This window comes from Schistocerca americana, chromosome X (genome assembly GCF_021461395.2).
Source record: "Schistocerca americana isolate TAMUIC-IGC-003095 chromosome X, iqSchAmer2.1, whole genome shotgun sequence".
Taxonomy (NCBI): domain Eukaryota; kingdom Metazoa; phylum Arthropoda; class Insecta; order Orthoptera; family Acrididae; genus Schistocerca; species Schistocerca americana.
The window spans coordinates 653,663,655-653,683,503 of record NC_060130.1 but is presented as its reverse complement, the minus strand read 5'-3'; the positions used below and the strand labels follow the sequence as shown (position 1 = coordinate 653,683,503).

Sequence of the window (19,849 nt, the reverse complement as noted above, 5' to 3'; positions counted from 1 at the left end):
TAATCCCGCGCGGCCGAAGCGATTTAGGAAAAACACGGAAAATTTAAATCAGGATGGCCGGACTGGTGTTTGAACACTTGTCCTCCCGGATGCTAGTGCAGTGTGCTAAACACTACGCCACCTCGATCGATTATTACGTAGGAAGTGTCTGGATACTTTTGACCGGGTAATGTACTTGTAGCTGGGCCAGCACTATTGTTAAATTTATTCGGATTGCCTTTTACGAATAACAAGTATCTGTATCACAAACTGGAATAAAATTTTTGAACCACTACCTATTTAGACTGTGTATGCACAGGAACTGATCAAGGTGTCCCTGCTTTTGTTGAGGGAAGAGTAAGGTAAGGTAAATAATCTCCCAGGTCTTTTTTATTTGTTTATTTATATGCAACATGCGCCAGTACAATATTTGTCGTACTACATGTGTGTATTGTGTGTGTATGTGTGTGTGTGTGTGTGTGTGTGTGGAGTGGAGTGTAATGTTTGTGTTGAATGATGATGAAAGAAGGGAGAGGGTGAAACCCGGTGCAGCTCGTAGGCTATTCCTCGTGAAAAGCACCAAGGGGGCCGTCAAGCTTAACGTCTCCATCCGACGGACCGACCACCATCAATTGTGTCACATGCCCTCACTTGATGAGACACTGCGGAGTGGTTTGGTATTAAAACCATGACATTGGCGCAAAGTCTGGTGATCAGAAACTATACGTTGCCACTTCTCATTCCCTTGCCGACAAAATACAGGCAGTGAAAATTTTTTTCTGCCAACAGTATTCGAACCGCCTCATTCGCGGGTCGAGCGCCAGCGCACAAATGTGCGTTACCGATCCCGAGCACGGAAACGGATTTTTCCACGCCTTTCTCTTCTTTCGAATCATCCTCATACAGAACTCGCCATTTGAGACGCTAGCGTGTACAAACGGTCTCCAAATTGCGGAGTCTCTGAGACTGCGAGGCTAGCATGTGCTACGTCGATAGATCCCTACCCGTTTACGAACACGTGCCTGGCACTCATGGCTCATACAGCCATGTGTAGCCCGAAATATTCGTTTCTGACTATTCGTTCCTGATATCCAGATACTCTGTTTAAGATGCTCTATCATGTATAAAATTTTGACCTAAAAGTGGGGGACACGCTATATAATAAGACAGATGACGTAACATATTTTAGTTTTCCATAATCGTCGTTCTCAGGTAGTTCTCTAGTGACTTTTGCTTTCGCTTGTGAGTCATAGGCATTTCCAGGATACGATAAGCGCAGTTCGTGTTTTTTCATATTTGCATGACTAAAAAAAACAATTTATGGCTTTCGCTCGGAAGCGTTGCAGAATTATTGTTGATGTTGGTTTTAGAGACTTGAACTACCCTGATTACGAGTTGCAATCACAATTATGCTCAAATTTTGAATACAATACATTAGTATGGTAGGCTAGTGAAGGCACTGAACTAACAATGCGTAAAATAACGCTTCAGTGAAAAGCTACCGTATCTATTTCGTTCACTTTCCGTATCTTCAGTTTTGAAGTACTGGAAGACAAGATACAATTGCTTGAAAACGACGTGTCAGTTATCAGTATTTTAAAATGTCGCGCCTGTGACAGGGACTGGTCTGTTTAGCGAGGACTACCTTGCGCTTATCGTCAGTCAATTGTTTTCACTGCGTGCCGGGTTTCCTTGCAGCCGAATTCTGTTGCGCTTATCGTCAGTCAATTGTTTTCACTGCGTGCCGAGTTTCCTTGCAGCCGAATTCTGGCCCCGGGGCAGTGCTCCCGTAGTGTGGCAGCACTGCGTCGCACCTACTACACGCTGTAGGCTACCGGTGCGGTCAGTTGTCGTCTGTCACAAGATGATGAATGCGGTTGTAATAGTCCTGCTTGCAGGCTCTTGCGCTGCCTATCACTACGAAGTAAAAAGATTCACCGTACCGGTATGAAATCACATGCAATCAATAAGTTTCGCTAACACTGTTCGCGTTACTGTACTGATCTGTAATGTGAATTATTTACTATCCTAACCTCTTTTCTGTCTGCCTTTTGCACTCGGATCAAATATGTATGTCAGCTGATTCTTTGCAACAGTTCTAACTGTTCTATCCTTACCTGTATGGATTTTACCTTTGTTAAAGAAAAGAAATGCATACATTATCAAGTACTTATTCATTTATGAAGAGGTTGACAAGGATGATAGAGTTTGTCTAAGTGTTTATTACATATAGTAAACTGGTAGTGCTAAACCACGAGTTGTAGCTTATTGTCTTGTGCGCATGTCACATGATTGTGTGTTTTACAAGAAAACCATTGTGAGTGTTACCAACATAACGTGATGTGGGATGAAGTCCATGCGTAAATCGAATATTATAAAACATTTTTGCGAGCTGCTAATAATATAGAAACTTCCAAAAATATGTTCTGATAAATCCCTTCAGCATTTCATCGAACTTTTGATGGTCGAACTTCATACCGTTACTGATGCCTCTTTTGCACAGACTCGATTAATTTTCTTCTGTTTCCCATCGATGCGAAGTTGACTGATTTTAAGAAATATGTGTGTCAGCAATGAATCTGACACTATTTCCCGCGTTAGTGCAATGCAATGCTTCAATTTTTTTCTCTCCACACTTATTTTTCCAGTAACTTGAACTAGTAAGTTATCTATAATTTTCAAACATTGAGAGGCAAGATAAATTTTAACTAAGTACTCTTAAAACTCAGTCCAGAAGACAGCCCGGAATTCCGAGGGCGACCACAAAGTAACGAGAAGATGATAGCTAGATACAGGCTTTCGAAAATTGATGCGTGAAGCAATGTGCAAAAACTGTTGAACATTCTGAAAGGACAGATGTTCCTCAACAACTAGTGGATTTTCAGTTTCTCTATGTTGATACTGCCGTAATAGCAATATTGCCGCTGCTGAATATCGAAATCCAGTGGAACCGAATGAAAGATTAAAGGTACAGTAAGAGAATGCTGCTCCTCACGGAGGTGGCGTTGTATGATGTTATGCAGCGGAGTAATTTTTGTGTCATGCATTAGTACAGAATTAAATCAAAGCAGACAATGCAAATTGGTAAGGGCGCGTAGCCTACACCTACATAGGACCAAGGGGACATTCATCTAGCAATGTTTTCTCTGCCAGGGGCTGGGTGTTTGTGTTGTCCTCATCATCATCATCATCATTATTCGTGACAGTGGATAGACTGGCTTGAATAAAAATTGGACTCGTCAAAAATTGGGACTTTGCAAGGGCGCTGATGACCGCGCAGTTGAGCGCCCCACAAACCAAACATCATCATCCTCTAGCAATGTCCGCCCTTTAAAGTGCGTGGTACGTCGACACGGTAGCTCAGTGTGTTCCGTCAGAGGGCTAGCTGCCGTCTGCAGGAAAGAAAACTGAGTGAAGTTCTTCCAATTCATATATGGCATACGGCAAACCAGTGCTTAACAGTAGTTGCAACCAAGACTGTTTTTAACCACTACTGAGTGAAGTATTCAACGATGAACTTGAAGGGGGTGTCATGTGACGTCCACCCAGACCAAATTCCGAGAACGCTGAGGAGAAAAAAAAAAGGGTCAGCGCATCAGGCTGGCATGCAGCAGGGCAGGTTTCGATTGTGGGTCTGGTCGGACAATTTTCTCCACTCGGGGACTAAGTGTTGTGTTATCCTCATCATCATTTCATCATTATTGACGCGCAAATCACATAGTGTGGCGTCAACTGAATAGACTTGAAATTCGGCGGTCGAACTTCCCCAGGTGGGGACTCCCGGCCATCATTGCCATACGATAAATTCATTTCATCTAGTGAATGATCGCCATCGACGACATTCCTACATTACATGCGATATTGCAGAGAGGATTACGATATAACCCAGACAGTGGCTTACAACCTGGTGTTCAGGAACTGTATGCCACCACTGCTCGTTCCCCGTGGCAGTCAAGTAGGTACTACTGATAATTTTTTTTTTTTCCGCGAAGATTCGAATTAGGCTCATTAGGGCCGACAACTCTGAATGGACAGGGTTCTCAAATTGCATGCGTGTTGTTCACAATGGTATCAGTAACTGTTTAGCTAAAACAAGTGGATATTTTCATGTGTGTGTTTCTTGCACAGTGTGGTTCAAATGACTCTGAGCACTAAGGGACTTAACATCTGAGGTCATCAGTCCCCTAGAACTTAGAACTACTTAAACCTAACTAACCTAAGGATATCACACACATCCATGCCCGAGGCAGGATTCGATCCTGCGACCGCAGTGGTCGCGCGGTTCCAGACTGAAGTGCCTAGAACCGCTCAGCCACTCCGGCCGGCTTGCACAGTGTGACAAGTTAATGTACAGGGTTCAAGCCCGTGACGATCCTTCTCACTTTTTAAGTTAACGAACCAGTCAGAGTCATTTGTGCCTGCGAAAAAATTTCAAACTACACTGTGGTAGGTATTGCGCACTGAACTGCAGGTCCTGTTAATAATTAACTGGCTGAATAAATCAGCACTCAGTCCTCAAGTAGGTGAAAGTTAAGGACATGTTATTTCCAAGAGGACCACACTTAGTAGATCAGTGTGGTGCGTTAAACCAACTCACAATTTGAAGCCTATCTTTACTTATTCCTCATTCAGTCAGCGACGCTGTTTTCAAATTGACTGATGCAATGGTGTTGCTAATTTGGTTGGCCAGATATTCATTCTTAGGAATCTCCATACTCAATGAATGATGTATCGTGGATTAGATATTATGATCATATTAGTAAATTGCATATGAAAACTTCAGAGAGGACTACTCAAAATGCCAAACTGAAAGACTATACATCACATACCTAGTATCCAATAGCCTTGCCATGTTGGAAACGCTGGTTCCCACCCGACCATTGAAGTTTAGCAATGTCAGGCCCAAATAGTATTTGGATGGGTGACCACCTGATACATCAGGTGCTTCTGATTGAGTGTCTCTGAAGTGATGTCTTTTTGGAAGTCTTGCACCAGGCCATTGCTCCATAAAACATTTTTATCATTATATAACCTAGTAAAAGACAATATTCAGTAGAGATAGAATACAAGTTGAAGAAAATCATCCATGAACTTTTCAAACGAAACATCCCCATATTGCCGTAAGTGACTGAGGGAAGTTACAGAAAACTTTAATACAGATAGCTGGATGGTAAACTAAACCACTCTCCTTACTTGACCACTGCACAGTCTTAGTTGCAGGTTAGTTTTTCTGCTAATTGTTGCCTTACTGCCAACATGAAATCATCTGAGATGAATTTCACAGTGCCATTGCTGGTAATAAGGTCTATGAAATAATTACTGGTAATCACCTGTTGAAACACAATTATAATTTACTGTTGTTGTGCAATTATTACAATATAAGTTTGATGATCATGTTGTTCTACATGCCTTAATTACAATTATAATGAACCACCACTGGCTGCGGCCAGCCCAAAATCATTTTTCCACACAAGCTATTTATCATTGACGCCATCCCCAGCCCCCCTCTGCCTTCATAGACTTTCACCCATGTCAGTTTTTGTTACTAATTGGGATATGCACAGTATACAAATCTTGGACTTGGCCACCCGTCTCAGCTTGGCGCCCCAAGCAGCTGCTACTAATTGTAATTCATCCTATATAGGAATTTTGCAGTTGTGGTGCTTCTGGCAACCCACTCAGCATTGTGCTCCAAGCAGCAGCTTGTCGCTTGTGCCTCAAACAGGCCATGGTTAGAGCATTATACAGAAAGGAAAGAAAAGAATTTTCTTGTCTAATATGATGGGACATATATATGTTGGGATACAGCTCTGGTGGCATGTTTTAATATGTGACGGCATATCAAAGAATTGTTACCAATTCTGTTTAGGCAGTTATGTACATAATGTCAGTCATATGTTGTCTACTTGGTTTAACACACACAATGTTTTTATTTTATGATTTATTGCATGATAAATATACAGCTCCTTGGGGCTCATGCCATCTGTGGAACCTCATTCTCTTGCACTCCCTCCCCCTTTTATTCCTTACGGCTCTAGTTCCTTTGACCTGTTTGGATGTAAACTGCTGTTATGCAGATGTAATGGTCCTGCTACTCTCCAGGGGTAAAACTTGTCTCTGTCTTCCTGTTTCTTTTACCCTCTTAAAACTTTTGCATATTTGCCTCTCCACCCATATCTTTCACTTGTGCTTCTTTTAATATGTGTCTTATTGTTTGTTCTCCAAATTCTCATTTGGGTCCCAATCTTTCTGCTTGCTCTCTTTTGTTCTGTATCTTTTCTCCCTGACTCAATACAGATTCTGTACTTAATCCAAAAAAATTTGTTTCAAGGTAAACTTCTTGGAAGCCACAAGAGAAAATCATGGAACCTGTATTGATAATATTGTAACAAATTATAAATTTGATGATGCAAGGAAGCTATGTGTAGACTTATGACTTTCAGACCACTCTGCTCTGTTTATTGAAACAACTAATGCAAATTAACCAAGCACTAAAAAACTTATAGCAAAAGACGTTTTACTACTGAAAATTTGAAATTGTTCTGATGTAAATAAGAAGAGGTGGTGTGGCAAGTTCAAGATGATATTCCTATCTGTGTGTATTTTAATGCATTTTTAGAAAAAAATGTTCATGTATTTAAGTAAATATTTCAACATGCAAACTATATTCAAGGTTAGTGGAATAACGAAACCGGGGGCCCCCTTGCGCGAAGTTTTAAAAGACTGTGAACATTCTTTGAAGCTTGGAAGCAACTGTCTAATAATAGGAGGTGCTAATGATGTTTATAGGAACGAGGGCAAACTCGCCACAAGAGCTCTAAGAAGTACATTACAGAAAATTACAGATGTTAACTTCTTCATTGCCAGTATCCCACAAAGACATGATCTTATAGAAGAATCCTGTGTCAACAAAGAAATCACAGTTACTAATAGGAAATTTGAGAAAATCTGCCGAAGCCTCCCAAATGCCACATATGTGGACGTACCATCCACAGAGAGAAGTCATTTTACAAGGCATGGGCTTCACAGAAATAAACTCGGAAAATCATTCATTAGTCGAGAAATCCTTAATGCAGTGAAGGCAGTTAAGGACAAGAATAGCATGACCATACCACTTCCACCACCAAACACAGCAACTGAAAATTTCCAACAAGAAAATGAAACTGAATCACTGACAACAGGTCCAGCACTAGAATCTCCACTTTCGTCACAAACAGCTGAGATAAATGAGTCAACTAGGACAGAAGTTTCCAAAGCAGCTTCAGCAGAAGCAGCTACATACTACGCAACTGCATCATTAACAAGAAAAAAAACGCCTGATGTGCCAACAGCCAATGACCTTTCATCAGTATTGGCCGCTCCTCAGTCTTCAACAGTGAAAGACTTTTCACCAGCTTCACCATCATCATCAGTAACTGAAGCAAACAGAAGAAGCACAAGAACCAGGAAACTTTCAACTCTGCAGGATTTTTGGTACCCGGCCTCAGTTACAAGACTAACATAAGGCAGATACCCTCAGATACACCAACTTCCAAGTCAAACCGGCAACAGACTCACCTCCACTGTCATCAACAGAAGAATAACCATGCCACCAGCTCATCTGAAGGATTTTTTAGCATCAGGTCTAAAGGGAAAGGTGCCACCAAGATAAGTGAAAACAAATACCTAACAGTGTTTCACCAAAACATTCAAGCCATAAAGATCAAAGCACAACAGCTAGAAGTAGAATTGGAAAAATTTGATAGCCAAATTTTGTGTATCACTGAACACTGGTGCAAAGGGAAGCAAATTGAACACATTGCATTAGCCTCATTTGACCTTGCATGTTACTATAGCAGAATCTCAATGAATGGTGGAGGTTCATGTATCTATGTAAAAAAAGGTATGTCATTTAAAGTAAGATATGATCTTTTAGATCTAGGTGAGGACAAACATTTTGAACTTTCCGCTGTTGAAATAATAGGACCTGGCATAGCAAAAAAATTAGTCATATTTTGTGTGTACCGCTCTCCTAGTGGAGACATTGATATATTCTTCTCAAAACTGAATCAAAGCTTAGATAGGGTTTCTGGACCAAAAGCAAATGTAATTATCTGTGGTGACTTAAACATTAATATGATGAAGCCTGATAAGGCTAGCAACATATATGTGAATATTCTAAGCTGTTACGGAATATCCTCCCTTGTTAATTGTCCAACTAGAATAACGAAAGAATCCTCCTCATCTATAGATCATGTAGCTACAGATATTGATAGTAAAAAATGTCATATTGTTGTCCAAAACCTGGGCCTAGCAGACCACCTCTGCCAGATCTTAAAAACTAACATTCATGTAGAAACTCCTCCTAAACTTTGTACATACAAAAGAATGTTTTCCAAATCAGCCCTGCATCAGTTTAAATCCCAGTTAGAATATGAAGATTGGAGGGAAGTCTATGCAGAAACCAACGTAAATCAGAAATTTATCAAGTTCATGTCAATTTTTAAACTCAGATTTGAAGAGATGTTTCCCAAAACTCTTTATCAAATTAAAACTACAAAGAGAAATCAGTGGGTGACTACAGGTATCAAAAAATCCTCAGAAACTCTTAGATATCTCAACTCCATAAAAAATAATCAATCTAATCCAGAAGTTCTGCAATCCTACAAAAAGTACAGGAAAATTTACAGAAAGGTGTTGCTAGCCGCAAAAAAACTTTCAAACAACAAAATATTACTTGAAGCTGAAAACAAGAGCAAAGCAGCCTGGAACATCGTCAAACAGGAAACATCTAACTCTGCTAAAAAGGACCTCAATTCACATATTAAAAACAAAGATGTACCAGTAGGTAACCCTAAAAAATTAGCTGATTTTGTAAACTCATATTTCAGTAGTATTGCAAAAAAATTACAGCAGAAATTTCCAGATACGTATGATTTACCTACTCAGAACCAGCCAACAAACTCAATGGCACTCTTGCCAACTACAGAAAGGGAAGTGGCACTAGTAGTACACCAACTAAAAAATAAAACTTCAGTAGGACTTGATGAAATCCCAGTCTGCGTAATTAAAGATTGTATAGACTCCATAAAGGGCCCATTAACAGACATAATTAATGAATCTTTCGAGTCTGGATACTTTCCGGAGTACCTAAAACAAGCAAAAGTTATACCTATCCTTAAAAACGGAGATGTGGAAAATGTAGAGAACTACAGGCCGATCTCTATACTGTCTATCATTTCTAAAATAATAGAAATACTAGTCAAAAAGAGACTGCTAAATTACCTGAATAAATATAATCTTCTCTCCAATGACCAATTTGGTTTTAGGCCCGGAAAAGGCACACAATATGCTATAGCACAGTTCACTAAAGCAATTTTAGAAGCACTGGACAAAGGTGAAAATGTAAGTGGTATCTTTTTAGACTTGTCCAAGGCCTTTGATACAGTTGACCACAAAATCTTACTTCATAAATTAGGGCAAATAGGAATAAGAGGTGTGACAAAGAAGTGGTTCAAATCATACTTGGAAAACAGAGTTCAACGAGTTGAGATATCACAAGTTTCAAACAATTCCCTTATAAAACACCTGTCTGACCCAGAAAATGTGAATATAGGCGTCCCACAGGGAAGTGTATTAGGCCCAATATTGTTTCTTATATACATTAACGACTTCCCACAAAGTATCAGACATGGCGAAAAAATACTTTTTGCTGATGATAGCAACATAGTAATAACAGGTGAAAATCCAACACAACTGTCAGAAAGAGCAAACGAGGCTCTCAATGATGTCCACAACTGGTCATTAAAAAATAAAGTAACCCTAAATGTAAAGAAAACTAACTATATTAACTTCCAATTGAACAAAAAACACAATGCCACTAGAATAAAAGTTAATAATAATGAATTAGAATGTGTAACAAGTACCAAATTCTTAGGGATGAATGTAGACAGCCAACTGAAATGGACAAACCATGTCAACATTTTGGCAAAGAAATTATCCACAGCATGCTATGCTCTTAGAATCCTTGCACCGGTATGCAATAATACCTGTCTTAAAATAACATATTACGGATATCTACACTCAGTCCTCAGCTATGGGATCATGTTTTGGGGAACAAGTGCCAGTAACATACAAACTGTGTTCAAAGTACAGAAAAGAGCCATAAGGATCATAACAAATAGCAACAACAGGGCCCACTGTCTAGAATTATTTAGAAAGCTAGGAATTCTAACTGTTTCTTGTGAGTATATCTTTCAGAACATAATGTTCATTAAGAAAAATATTAACATGTACAACACAAACAGCCTAATACATGACCATGAAACAAGAGCTTGTCACCACATCCATCTAGATAGAAAGAACAAGGCAAAGACGCAAAAAAGTATATTTTACAATGGGATAAAACTGTACAACAAATTACCACAAGAAATTAAAGAAATAAATGAGCCACTCACTTTCAGACAAAAGCTTAAAACCTTTTTAGTAAGTAAAAGTTTTTATACTGTAAAAGAATATTTAACATAGATGTAGATTATTAGCAACATATGACATTATCACCAAAATATTATGTAATTATAAATATGTGTATGACTAGTTATAAAAACTACACAAAATATGAGAAATCTGTTTAATTGTAAATGTAAATGTGTGCTCATGTGTTGTAATCTGACGACATCCATACAATATATATTGTTCCACGGATGAATAAATAAATAAATAATAAATAAATAAAACTTAGAGTACGCCACACAAAAGTTTCAAGTAAACTAAAGTGTATCATTGTTGGAGTAAAACTGTCCATTGGAAAAAAAGACAACTGCACAAGGAATGGAAATACAACAAAGACCCTGTTTTCATTAATTGTGTTAAATAGTACAAAAGCATATTTAAAAGGACAGTAAAAGCAGCAAAAGAAATTGTTAACAATAAATTCGTCTTGGCTCCTGGACACAAATCAAAGGCATTGTGGGCTGTCATAAAATCAGACCTGGGAATTAGAGCTGACAGCAAAGATATTTCCAAAATTAAGAAGGGAAATAAAATGGTAACAAATCCTCGTCAATTGTCAGAATCATTCAATTTGTTATAAATGTAGCAAAACCAGATGTCGATGTAGATGCTTATACAGAAAAAGTACATTTAGGTCAGAGGACAGAAGAATACTTAAACAAATTTGACAAAATTTCAGCCAAAGATATAGAGAAAACTATATTGCAGCTAAAAAAAAGGAAGGAAAAAACAAAGGAAAAAAAAGAACAGAAATTCTACAGGCTGGAGTGGCATACCACCCAAATAGTTGAAGCAGCTGTCAAGATAATAGCTCACCCCTTTTGCTAAATAATTGATAAATCACTTGAAGAAGTTCACTTTCCAGATGCCCGTCTGCCTGCTTAGCTGAGTGGTTACATGTTTGCCTTCCCTGCTGCGGGCCCGGTTTCAATTCCCAGACAGGTTGGAGATTTTCTCCACTCGTAGACTGGGTGTTGTGTTGTCTTAATCATCACTGACATGCAAGTCTCCCAGTGTGCCATTGTCTGAAATAAAACTTGCAACTCGGCAGCTGAACTTCCCCGGATGGAGCATCCTGGCCAACAGTGCCACATGATGATTTCATTTCCAGATGCCACAAAGTACTCAGAGGTAAAACCTTTATCTAAAAAAGGCTCAAGAGAAGATATGGGGAATTACTTCCCAGTCTCTATTTTTCAAAAACATTTGAAAAAGCGATGGTAATGCAAATTAATATATATATATATATATATATATATATATATATATATATATATATATATATATAGAAAATCAAACATAAGTTCAGAAAATCAATATGGCTTTCAAGCTTTCAAAAAGGCAAAAGCACACTGGCAGTCATTAATGCGTTTGTGAAAAATATCAGTTCTGCCTTAGACAAGTCTAGAAAAGTTGCAGGATTATTCTGTGATCTCACAAAAGCATTTGATTGTGTAAACCATCACTTGTTCCTGTATAAAATGGAAAGATCCGGAGTTGGAGGTTGCGCTTTAGAGTGCTTTAGGGCATTCTCACAAACAGAAAATGAAGCACAGTTGTATCATCAAGCAAGGGAAATTCCTTCTCTCAATAGATTATTTCACAAGGCGTTCCACAAGATTCAGTTATGGGTCCAATGTCATTTCTACTTAATATGAACAACTTGCCCCTAAACATAAATTCACACTCAGTTTTATTCACCAATTATACTTCTCGCCTTGTTGAAAGCAATGACTTGGAACAAATTCCCTTAACTGTCACAATTCTTCCAGATAGTTTAGAAAATTAATTCCAGCTAAATGGATTGAAATTAAATTTTTGGAAAAACACATATACTGCAATTTAAAACTAGACTGTAAGGTAAAAGAAGCCCACATTAATCATAGAAACCAAGAACTGAAAGAATTGGGCTTTGTTAATTTTTTAGGAATGCATCTGGGTCTAATTGTATCCTGGTCTTCACACAAATCAATTAAACAGCCTGACCCTTGCAATGAAGATTCTGTCATATTCAACTAGCATGGAGATGGGAAAAGTAGTTTACCACAGCTGTTTTGAACCATTTATAAGGGGAGGCATTATTTTTTGGGGTAACACAAGCAAAATGATCATAATATTTAAATTACAAAAATCATTTGTTAGAAATATGTATAATGCAAAACAAAACAAATACAGCCACCCACTGTTAAGAAATTTAAAAATATTAAGTGCCCACTGTTTGTACATTAATGAACTGATTATTTTTGTATACAGTAACCCCAAATTATTCATAGACAATAATTTCAAACATTGATATAACACTAGGAACAAGGGCAATTTCATGCTTCCCACTCACAGATTAAAGCTATATACATAAACCTAAGAATACATGGACATGAAAATTTACGTCATTCTCAAAAAGAAACAAATCCACAGCTTGGAACTAGGGCACCTGAAACAAAAGCTACAAAAGTTGTTAGTACAGAAATTCTATTATTCCTTAGAAGAATATCTGAGTGATACTGTGAAAATCTGAGCAAGAAATCAAATGGTTGATGCATTTTGTTAATTAAGCTTAGCAGTTTTATGTCAAATAAACGACTGTAATAGTTATGTTCTTTATACTAAAGCTACTCAACAGTTCATTTCTGATGTTAATGGTTCCCTGCCATAATCATTTTATTTTTCTGTCCAGAAATTTCTGGATTATAAGAATCTTTTTAGCTGAGCTTCTACAACTATGTTTTGCCATTCCCCTGTTTTACTTGATTATGTTTCTGGATTCTTATGAGTGTTTTATTCTGCATCATTATTTCATAATACTATTGCTTTCTGTGCCTTTACAGGTTGATCATTTCAGTTTTGCTAATTCAGACACATTCACGATACGTTACTTAGTGAACAATTCATACTGGGACCAGAAACGAGGATCCATATTCTTCTACACTGGAAATGAAGGTGACATTGAAATGTTTGCAAACAACTCGGTGAGTTCAGAATAAGTAATTTTTGAAACAGAATTTCATAGTACACACACTTATTCCAACCACAAAAACATTGTATGTATCTGGATAGAGAGAAACCAAAATACTTAACAAAATGGTGATAGTTAAAATGATGATTACAGTATTAAGATACATCATAAAAGAAAGATACTTCTTAAAAGAAATATTAAAACTCAAGTTTCCAGGTGTTATTCTAAAGTATTCAGAGTGTCTAACATGCCATAGGGAGAGAAAATGACTCAGAATCAGTTAATTGTAGAACGCCAGTCATAAGGAAGTACGTGATACCAGTGGCACACGATACTTTTACTTGTATTCCCTCTTACTAATTTTAAACTGGACACACACACACACACACACACACACACACACACACACACACACACACACACACACTCAGAGAGAGAGAGAGGGGGGGGGGGGGAGGGAGAGAGAGAGAGAGAGAATATCTCTGTCCTTTCCTCGTGCTGCAGCCTTATACAGTAGACAGTTATTTGTAATAAATAAAATTTAAAAAATAGCAAATAAAGCTTTAATTGTGTCTCACTTGTGTACTCAGCAAATCCAGTAGTACATAATACCAATACCAATCCTCACATGATTTGAGGAAGGTTTCAGAACAAAGTTATGCTTGTGCTTGGCAATACAGAATAGTGGAAGATGTACTGAACAGCCTTCATGTGCCATATTTCCTAAACAGATACTTTCCTTTTAGTAGTAATAAGAGTTCATTTGTAGCACAAGTGCAAAGTGGCACATGAACTAGGAATGTAATCAGAAACTGAAGTAAAAGATGCCATCTAATTTTTGTCACAGGGAAGTTCTTGTTTCAGAGAGACTCAATTTGTTATTGACTGTTTGCCACCATGGTCTAGGACAGGTAGTGTGTCTTACTGTGCCCATTCTTCTTAAATGTAATGTTTAGATGTTTTTGGAAGACATAGCTATTCTGGAAGTATGGGGGCTTTGTATGCAAGTCTGCTGGTTGTACTGTATTTCTGTGCCAGATAATGACAGCCAGAGACATGTTCATACATATTGGCTTTTGTGGGCTGTCTTTGAATTCTAAATTCATCTAATCCACTATTCTTTTGTTTAATCAGAAAGTCAGTAAATGGTAGTTGTCCATATTTTTCTTGATCAATGGTGAACCTGATCTTAGACTGTGTATGGTTAAGATAATCTAAAAACTTATTGAGTTCCTCTTGCACCAGTGGCCACAGTACAAACATATGATCTATGAACAAACAGGTCAGTTTCAGTGGAAATGACTGCCATCAAAATGGTTTGTATTGGCAACCACAGATAATGAAGCTAATGAAGCTCAATTTGTTGGTAATATGCACTATTGAATAGAAAATAGATGGATGTTAACACATTTTTGAAGAGATCAGTAATATATTCCATTCAGTTGTGGCATGCATCAACAGTAGATACGTGATTCAAATGAGCAAAAAGTCTCTGTTGCAATTATGTAACTATATTAATTCCAAGTATGCATCTCACATGGTTAGCACATCATAAGACTGGAACAGTAAGGAAATAAATTACAGCTCAGATATGTGAACCTAGTAAGCAGTGGATACAATATCGTTAAAGGTTGAATGAGTTTTAAGAAAAAGCTCTAAATCTTACTTGGTTAGACACTGGAAATTTTTTGTATGGGGCCATGTAATCATATAAAATGGCGGTGGGGAACAGCCTTGCCATAAACTACAAGTTAATGCATGGGAACCCTAAAAAGAGGTAAAAAGATAAATATAAAAAATATTGAGTATAACAAGTTGGGTGAGGAGTGGTAAATAAAATATAATCATAATAAAAAGAAGATATCATGTAATTAAAACTCACCATGGTAGAAAGAAGATCTGGTGACAGTGGTAGATATGCATTTACAACCATCAAACTGAATAGGTGGAACTGCAGTGTCCTGCTGCCCTCACTGACTGTAAACACAGAAGTGGTATAGCATATAGTGAGATTGCAGATGGGGAACTGTGTGAATTGAGGGCCAGCAAGTGGAGACGCTGGAGGAGCGGGAATATAGAGGAGGAGGAGATTAGTGTTTAACATTGCCATTTTGAAGGAACCATCTCAGCATTTGCCTTAAACAATTTAGAGAAATCACGGAAAACCTAAGTCTGGATGGACTGATGCTGCTTTGAACTGTCATCCTCCCGTTATGAGAATATGAATGACGTGTGAAGGCATGGGGAGGAGGGGCAGCGGGGGAGGAGAATGTAAAGGGGATGAGGTTAAATACACAGGGAACATTATGTGTTAATATCAAAGAAAAGGGATAAAGGAGGAGGGATAAAAGAGGGGGTAAAAAGAGAAAATGGTGTGATAGAGGTTTGTGATTAAGGAAAGGGAAACTTATAATGCTGTTACATAATTACAACAGAGACTGTTTACTCATTTGAAATCTGTAATGATCATATCAAATTTCTGCGGAATTAGCTGGAATGAGTCTACCACAACAGTTAAGTGAAAAGTGACACAATGTCAAAACTGAACATGACAAATCTCTTCTGAAGCTGTAATCCTTGCAAATGTTGTACAAAGTCAGTGGAGTCCCATTTATGGTGTTCACATTTCCTAATGGTTGAACTGAGAACACCCATAAGGCATTTGACCAGGTGATAACTAGGAGAACCCAGATTGATGACTATCTCATTCTCATGTATCTTATGGAGACCATATAATCTTGGTGAACTTGGGCCAGTCATTCTTGTTGGTTGCTTTTGTAGACAACCTCCTTGAGGTGCCTTAGTGGCTTCATGCTTCAGTGAAAACGTGGAGAACATAATCCAAAAAGTTCCTTATTGTGCTGTGATAATAAGGATAAATTTCAGCTTACCAGTTATAAATGCAAGACACATATGCTTAGAACATATGGTACAGACAGGCATAATGTAATTCCATATGTCATTAATGCATGTATGTAAAGTAAGCAAACTTCCAGATGCTTTCAGCACCAAAATCTAGTCTCGTGCAGAGCACATTATATGTACAAGGTGTACTACTTTGCTTCCGCCATTTTTTCCCCAACATTTTAGGCTTTAATGAAACAAATTGGTTACACGTGTATCATTCAAAGTATTTTCCATTGCTGGCCACTACTTTCTCCCATATTTCGGGCAGCATACAAATCCCACGTCAAAAAAATTGTTCATCTTTTGAAGCGATCCACGAATCTATCCAATTTGTGACTTCTTCATGAGATCGGAAGTGTTGGTCAGCCAGGCCATGCACCATTGATCTAAACAGGTGATAGCCAGAGGGAGCAATGTCTGGAGAATACAGCGGGTGGGATAGGACTTCCCATTTTAACGTTTCCGAGTACATTTTGACCTCTTTCGCAACGTGGTGTCGAGCGTTGTCATGTTGCAAAATCACTTTATCATGCCTCTCGCTGTATTGCGGCCGTTTGTCTTTTAATGCTCTGCTCAAATGCATTAATTGCATTCGATAATGAGCACCTGTGATTGTTCCACTTGGTTTTAATACCTCATAAGGCACGATGCTGAGCTGGTCCCATCAAATGCAGAGCTTGATCTTGGAGCCATGAATATTCAGTTTGGCCATCAACATGGAAACATGGCAGGGATATCCCCATGATTTTTTTGCATTTAGGGTTATTGTAATGAACCCATTTTTCATCCCCAGTCACAATGTGACACAGAAATCCCTTCCGTTTTTGCCTCTGAAGCAACTATTTACAAAAACACAAACGCTGTTCAACGTCTCTTGGTTTCAGCTCACATGGGACCCAAGTTCCTTCTTTCTGAATCATGGCCATAGCCTTGAGACATTTTGAAATGACTTGCTCTGTCACTCCTACTGATTGTGCCAATTCTTCTTGGGTTTGATGCGAGTCTTCACTGAGCAATGCCTCCAATTCTGCATCTTCGAAAACATTCTCTCTTCCACCACTATGCCAGTCTACGACATTAAACTCGCCATTCTTGACACATTCAAACCACTCACGACACATTATTTCACTAATAGTGTCCTTACCATACATACTTGAGAGCATTCGATGAGACTCAGCTGCTGTTTTCTTCATATTGATACAAAACAGTAACACCTCCTGCAAATGATGAGAATTAGGCTTGTAAACCGACATTTTCAGTCAAGAACAAATTTATGATGCAGACACAAATTGACTAATGTTTGAATGAGGTTAAGTTGACCGAGGTCCAAGCTAACTGCCTGACGTCTGCAATCAGTTTCTTTCGACCGCTACATGCCGTTGTCGCCACCTATCAGCAAACAGCGGAAGCAAAGTTGTACACCTTGTAATATGTTTTATCATGAATAATACAGGACAATTATCCAATGAAGGAATAAAATATTAATGCCCTTGACACTTTATGACATTAAGTCTCTCATCTCTTATCAATCCTTGTTTTGTTACAGGGATTTATCTGGGAGTCAGCACCTGACTTCAAGGCTCTTATCATCTTTGCAGAACATCGTTATTATGGTGACTCCCTGCCTTATGGCAATAAATCTTTTTCTGTAAGTGATATGTTCATATGTGCAGTGCTTGTAAAATTAATGTAACCTGATCCTGTGAAGAATATTTTTGTTAGATATACAGTTTTGGTGTGTTAGTGACACATTTTTCTGCACTACAGGACCCGAAATATTTAGGCTACCTAACATCACAACAAGCATTGGCTGACTATGTGGATCTAATACAGCATATAAAATCCAAACAATTATCAAGACCATTTAACCGGCAGAATCCAGTTATAGCTTTTGGTGGGTCATATGGCGGAATGCTTGCAGCGTGGATCCGCATGAAATATCCACATATTGTTTCTGGGTAATTATTTTAATATTTAATCTCTTGTTAAGTGAGATATTGCTTGATTTTTAATTTAACATTCATTTTCATTAGCCTTTAAATAGTTTTTTTTTGTAATTTTCTCTGATTTTTTTTTGTCTTACTCAGATTTATATTGTTTGTTTAGTTATCCTAGCAAATCTCCTTAATAACTTAATTTCCACATTTCTTTGTCTGTTTCTTCTTGCAATTACAATGGTTCCCATGTCCTGGGTAACTGATATTGATTATCAGATAATGATCCAATACAATAATATTTTTTTTAAATTTCCAGACCAAATTCTTCTCATGTAACATTTCATCAGTGCAGCTAGTCTGAAATGTGCTTAAACATAGTTTTAAAATATTTTCAGGGATTGTTTACATAGTCATTCTTTGCCAGGCATGGACCCAGGAGAGGGGTCATTGGGATCTTGAACACCCCCCCCCCCCCCCCACCTTTCCCCTCCCTCCCACAGTCACACTAAAAAATTTTTTTTGTAGACAAATTTTTATTTTTACATAAACTAATATTCAGAGAAAAAGCGGCATGAAAACTAAGAAGTCTTGAGAATGGCAAGAAACTCCAGAACTCGCAACATTTTTAACACAGGATACTTTTCAGTTGATTGTACGAGTGCCTGATCACATGGGTGGCCTTGTTGCCTGACCACTAACATTCCAGTTAGGTGAAGGCTGACTGTGTCTGCTGCCAACAAGGGATCAGATATGGCTCATGAATCCACAGGTTGAACTGGCAAACTACATAAGGGTCTACGGGGTGCACGCAACCGTACGGTACGTTAACTCGCGCTCACCAACCGACCTGTCTGGAATGCTGACCATTTGCTTGGTCAGTAGACACATGTCCGGCCACACTGTGACGGAAAGTATGCGACTGGCCGCTGTCCGCAGCGCGCAGTATTAACTAGTGCGTCCTCGGGCGCGAATATGTCTCTTTTCTTAGCTCACCATGGAGCCTTACAATATGACCGTAATTAGCCAGTGTTAGGATGTCAGACACTGTGATGATGGGTGCGTGTAGCGTGCGTGTTTTATAATCCGCATTTCTTAATAAAACTGTTTAAACTTACTTCTTGTGTTCGCGTATTGCCATACCTCAAGGACCCGCCGCTTATAAATCCTGACAAAATATTCGTGTAATCATCATCTGGGGCAACAACACAAACTACCCCCTTATTGGAAGTTTAGCAGTTGGAGACAAAATGAGACATACCCCACTAAGAAAAAAATAAGAGGAGAAGCAACTGAAAGAAATGGCATCCCTCTCATTTACATGCTTGCATAACCATAATTTGTAAACAGTCATGGTGCTTAATGAAATACTGATAATTTTGATTGCAAACATGTATTTTATATTGTTTAAATTATGAAATTACTGAAGTTGTGAGAGTTCATTGCTATTATAGTTCATAAATTAATCATGTGACACATATACTTCTATACTTCTCAGATTTTCAGATGTATACCTTTCAAAGGATGCATTTTTCTGAATTGCAGTTTCTTGCACATTATGGTAAAGCAATGATTAAATTATTAT

The 19,849-nt window shown here is 38.2% G+C and overlaps 1 protein-coding gene across 1 annotated transcript in view; it reads left to right on the top strand.

The window, feature by feature from the left end:
- The first annotated feature begins 1,737 nt into the window (after positions 1-1,737).
- LOC124555403 (lysosomal Pro-X carboxypeptidase) overlaps positions 1,738-19,849 on the top strand; it is a 61,285-nt gene continuing 43,173 nt past the window's right edge. Inside the window, exons 1-4 of the mRNA XM_047129298.1 lie at positions 1,738-1,924; positions 13,296-13,436; positions 17,877-17,978; positions 18,098-18,288. Of these exons, the coding sequence (XP_046985254.1) occupies positions 1,844-1,924; positions 13,296-13,436; positions 17,877-17,978; positions 18,098-18,288 (515 nt within the window). The 5' untranslated portion in view covers positions 1,738-1,843. The remainder of the gene's footprint in view (positions 1,925-13,295; positions 13,437-17,876; positions 17,979-18,097; positions 18,289-19,849) is intronic.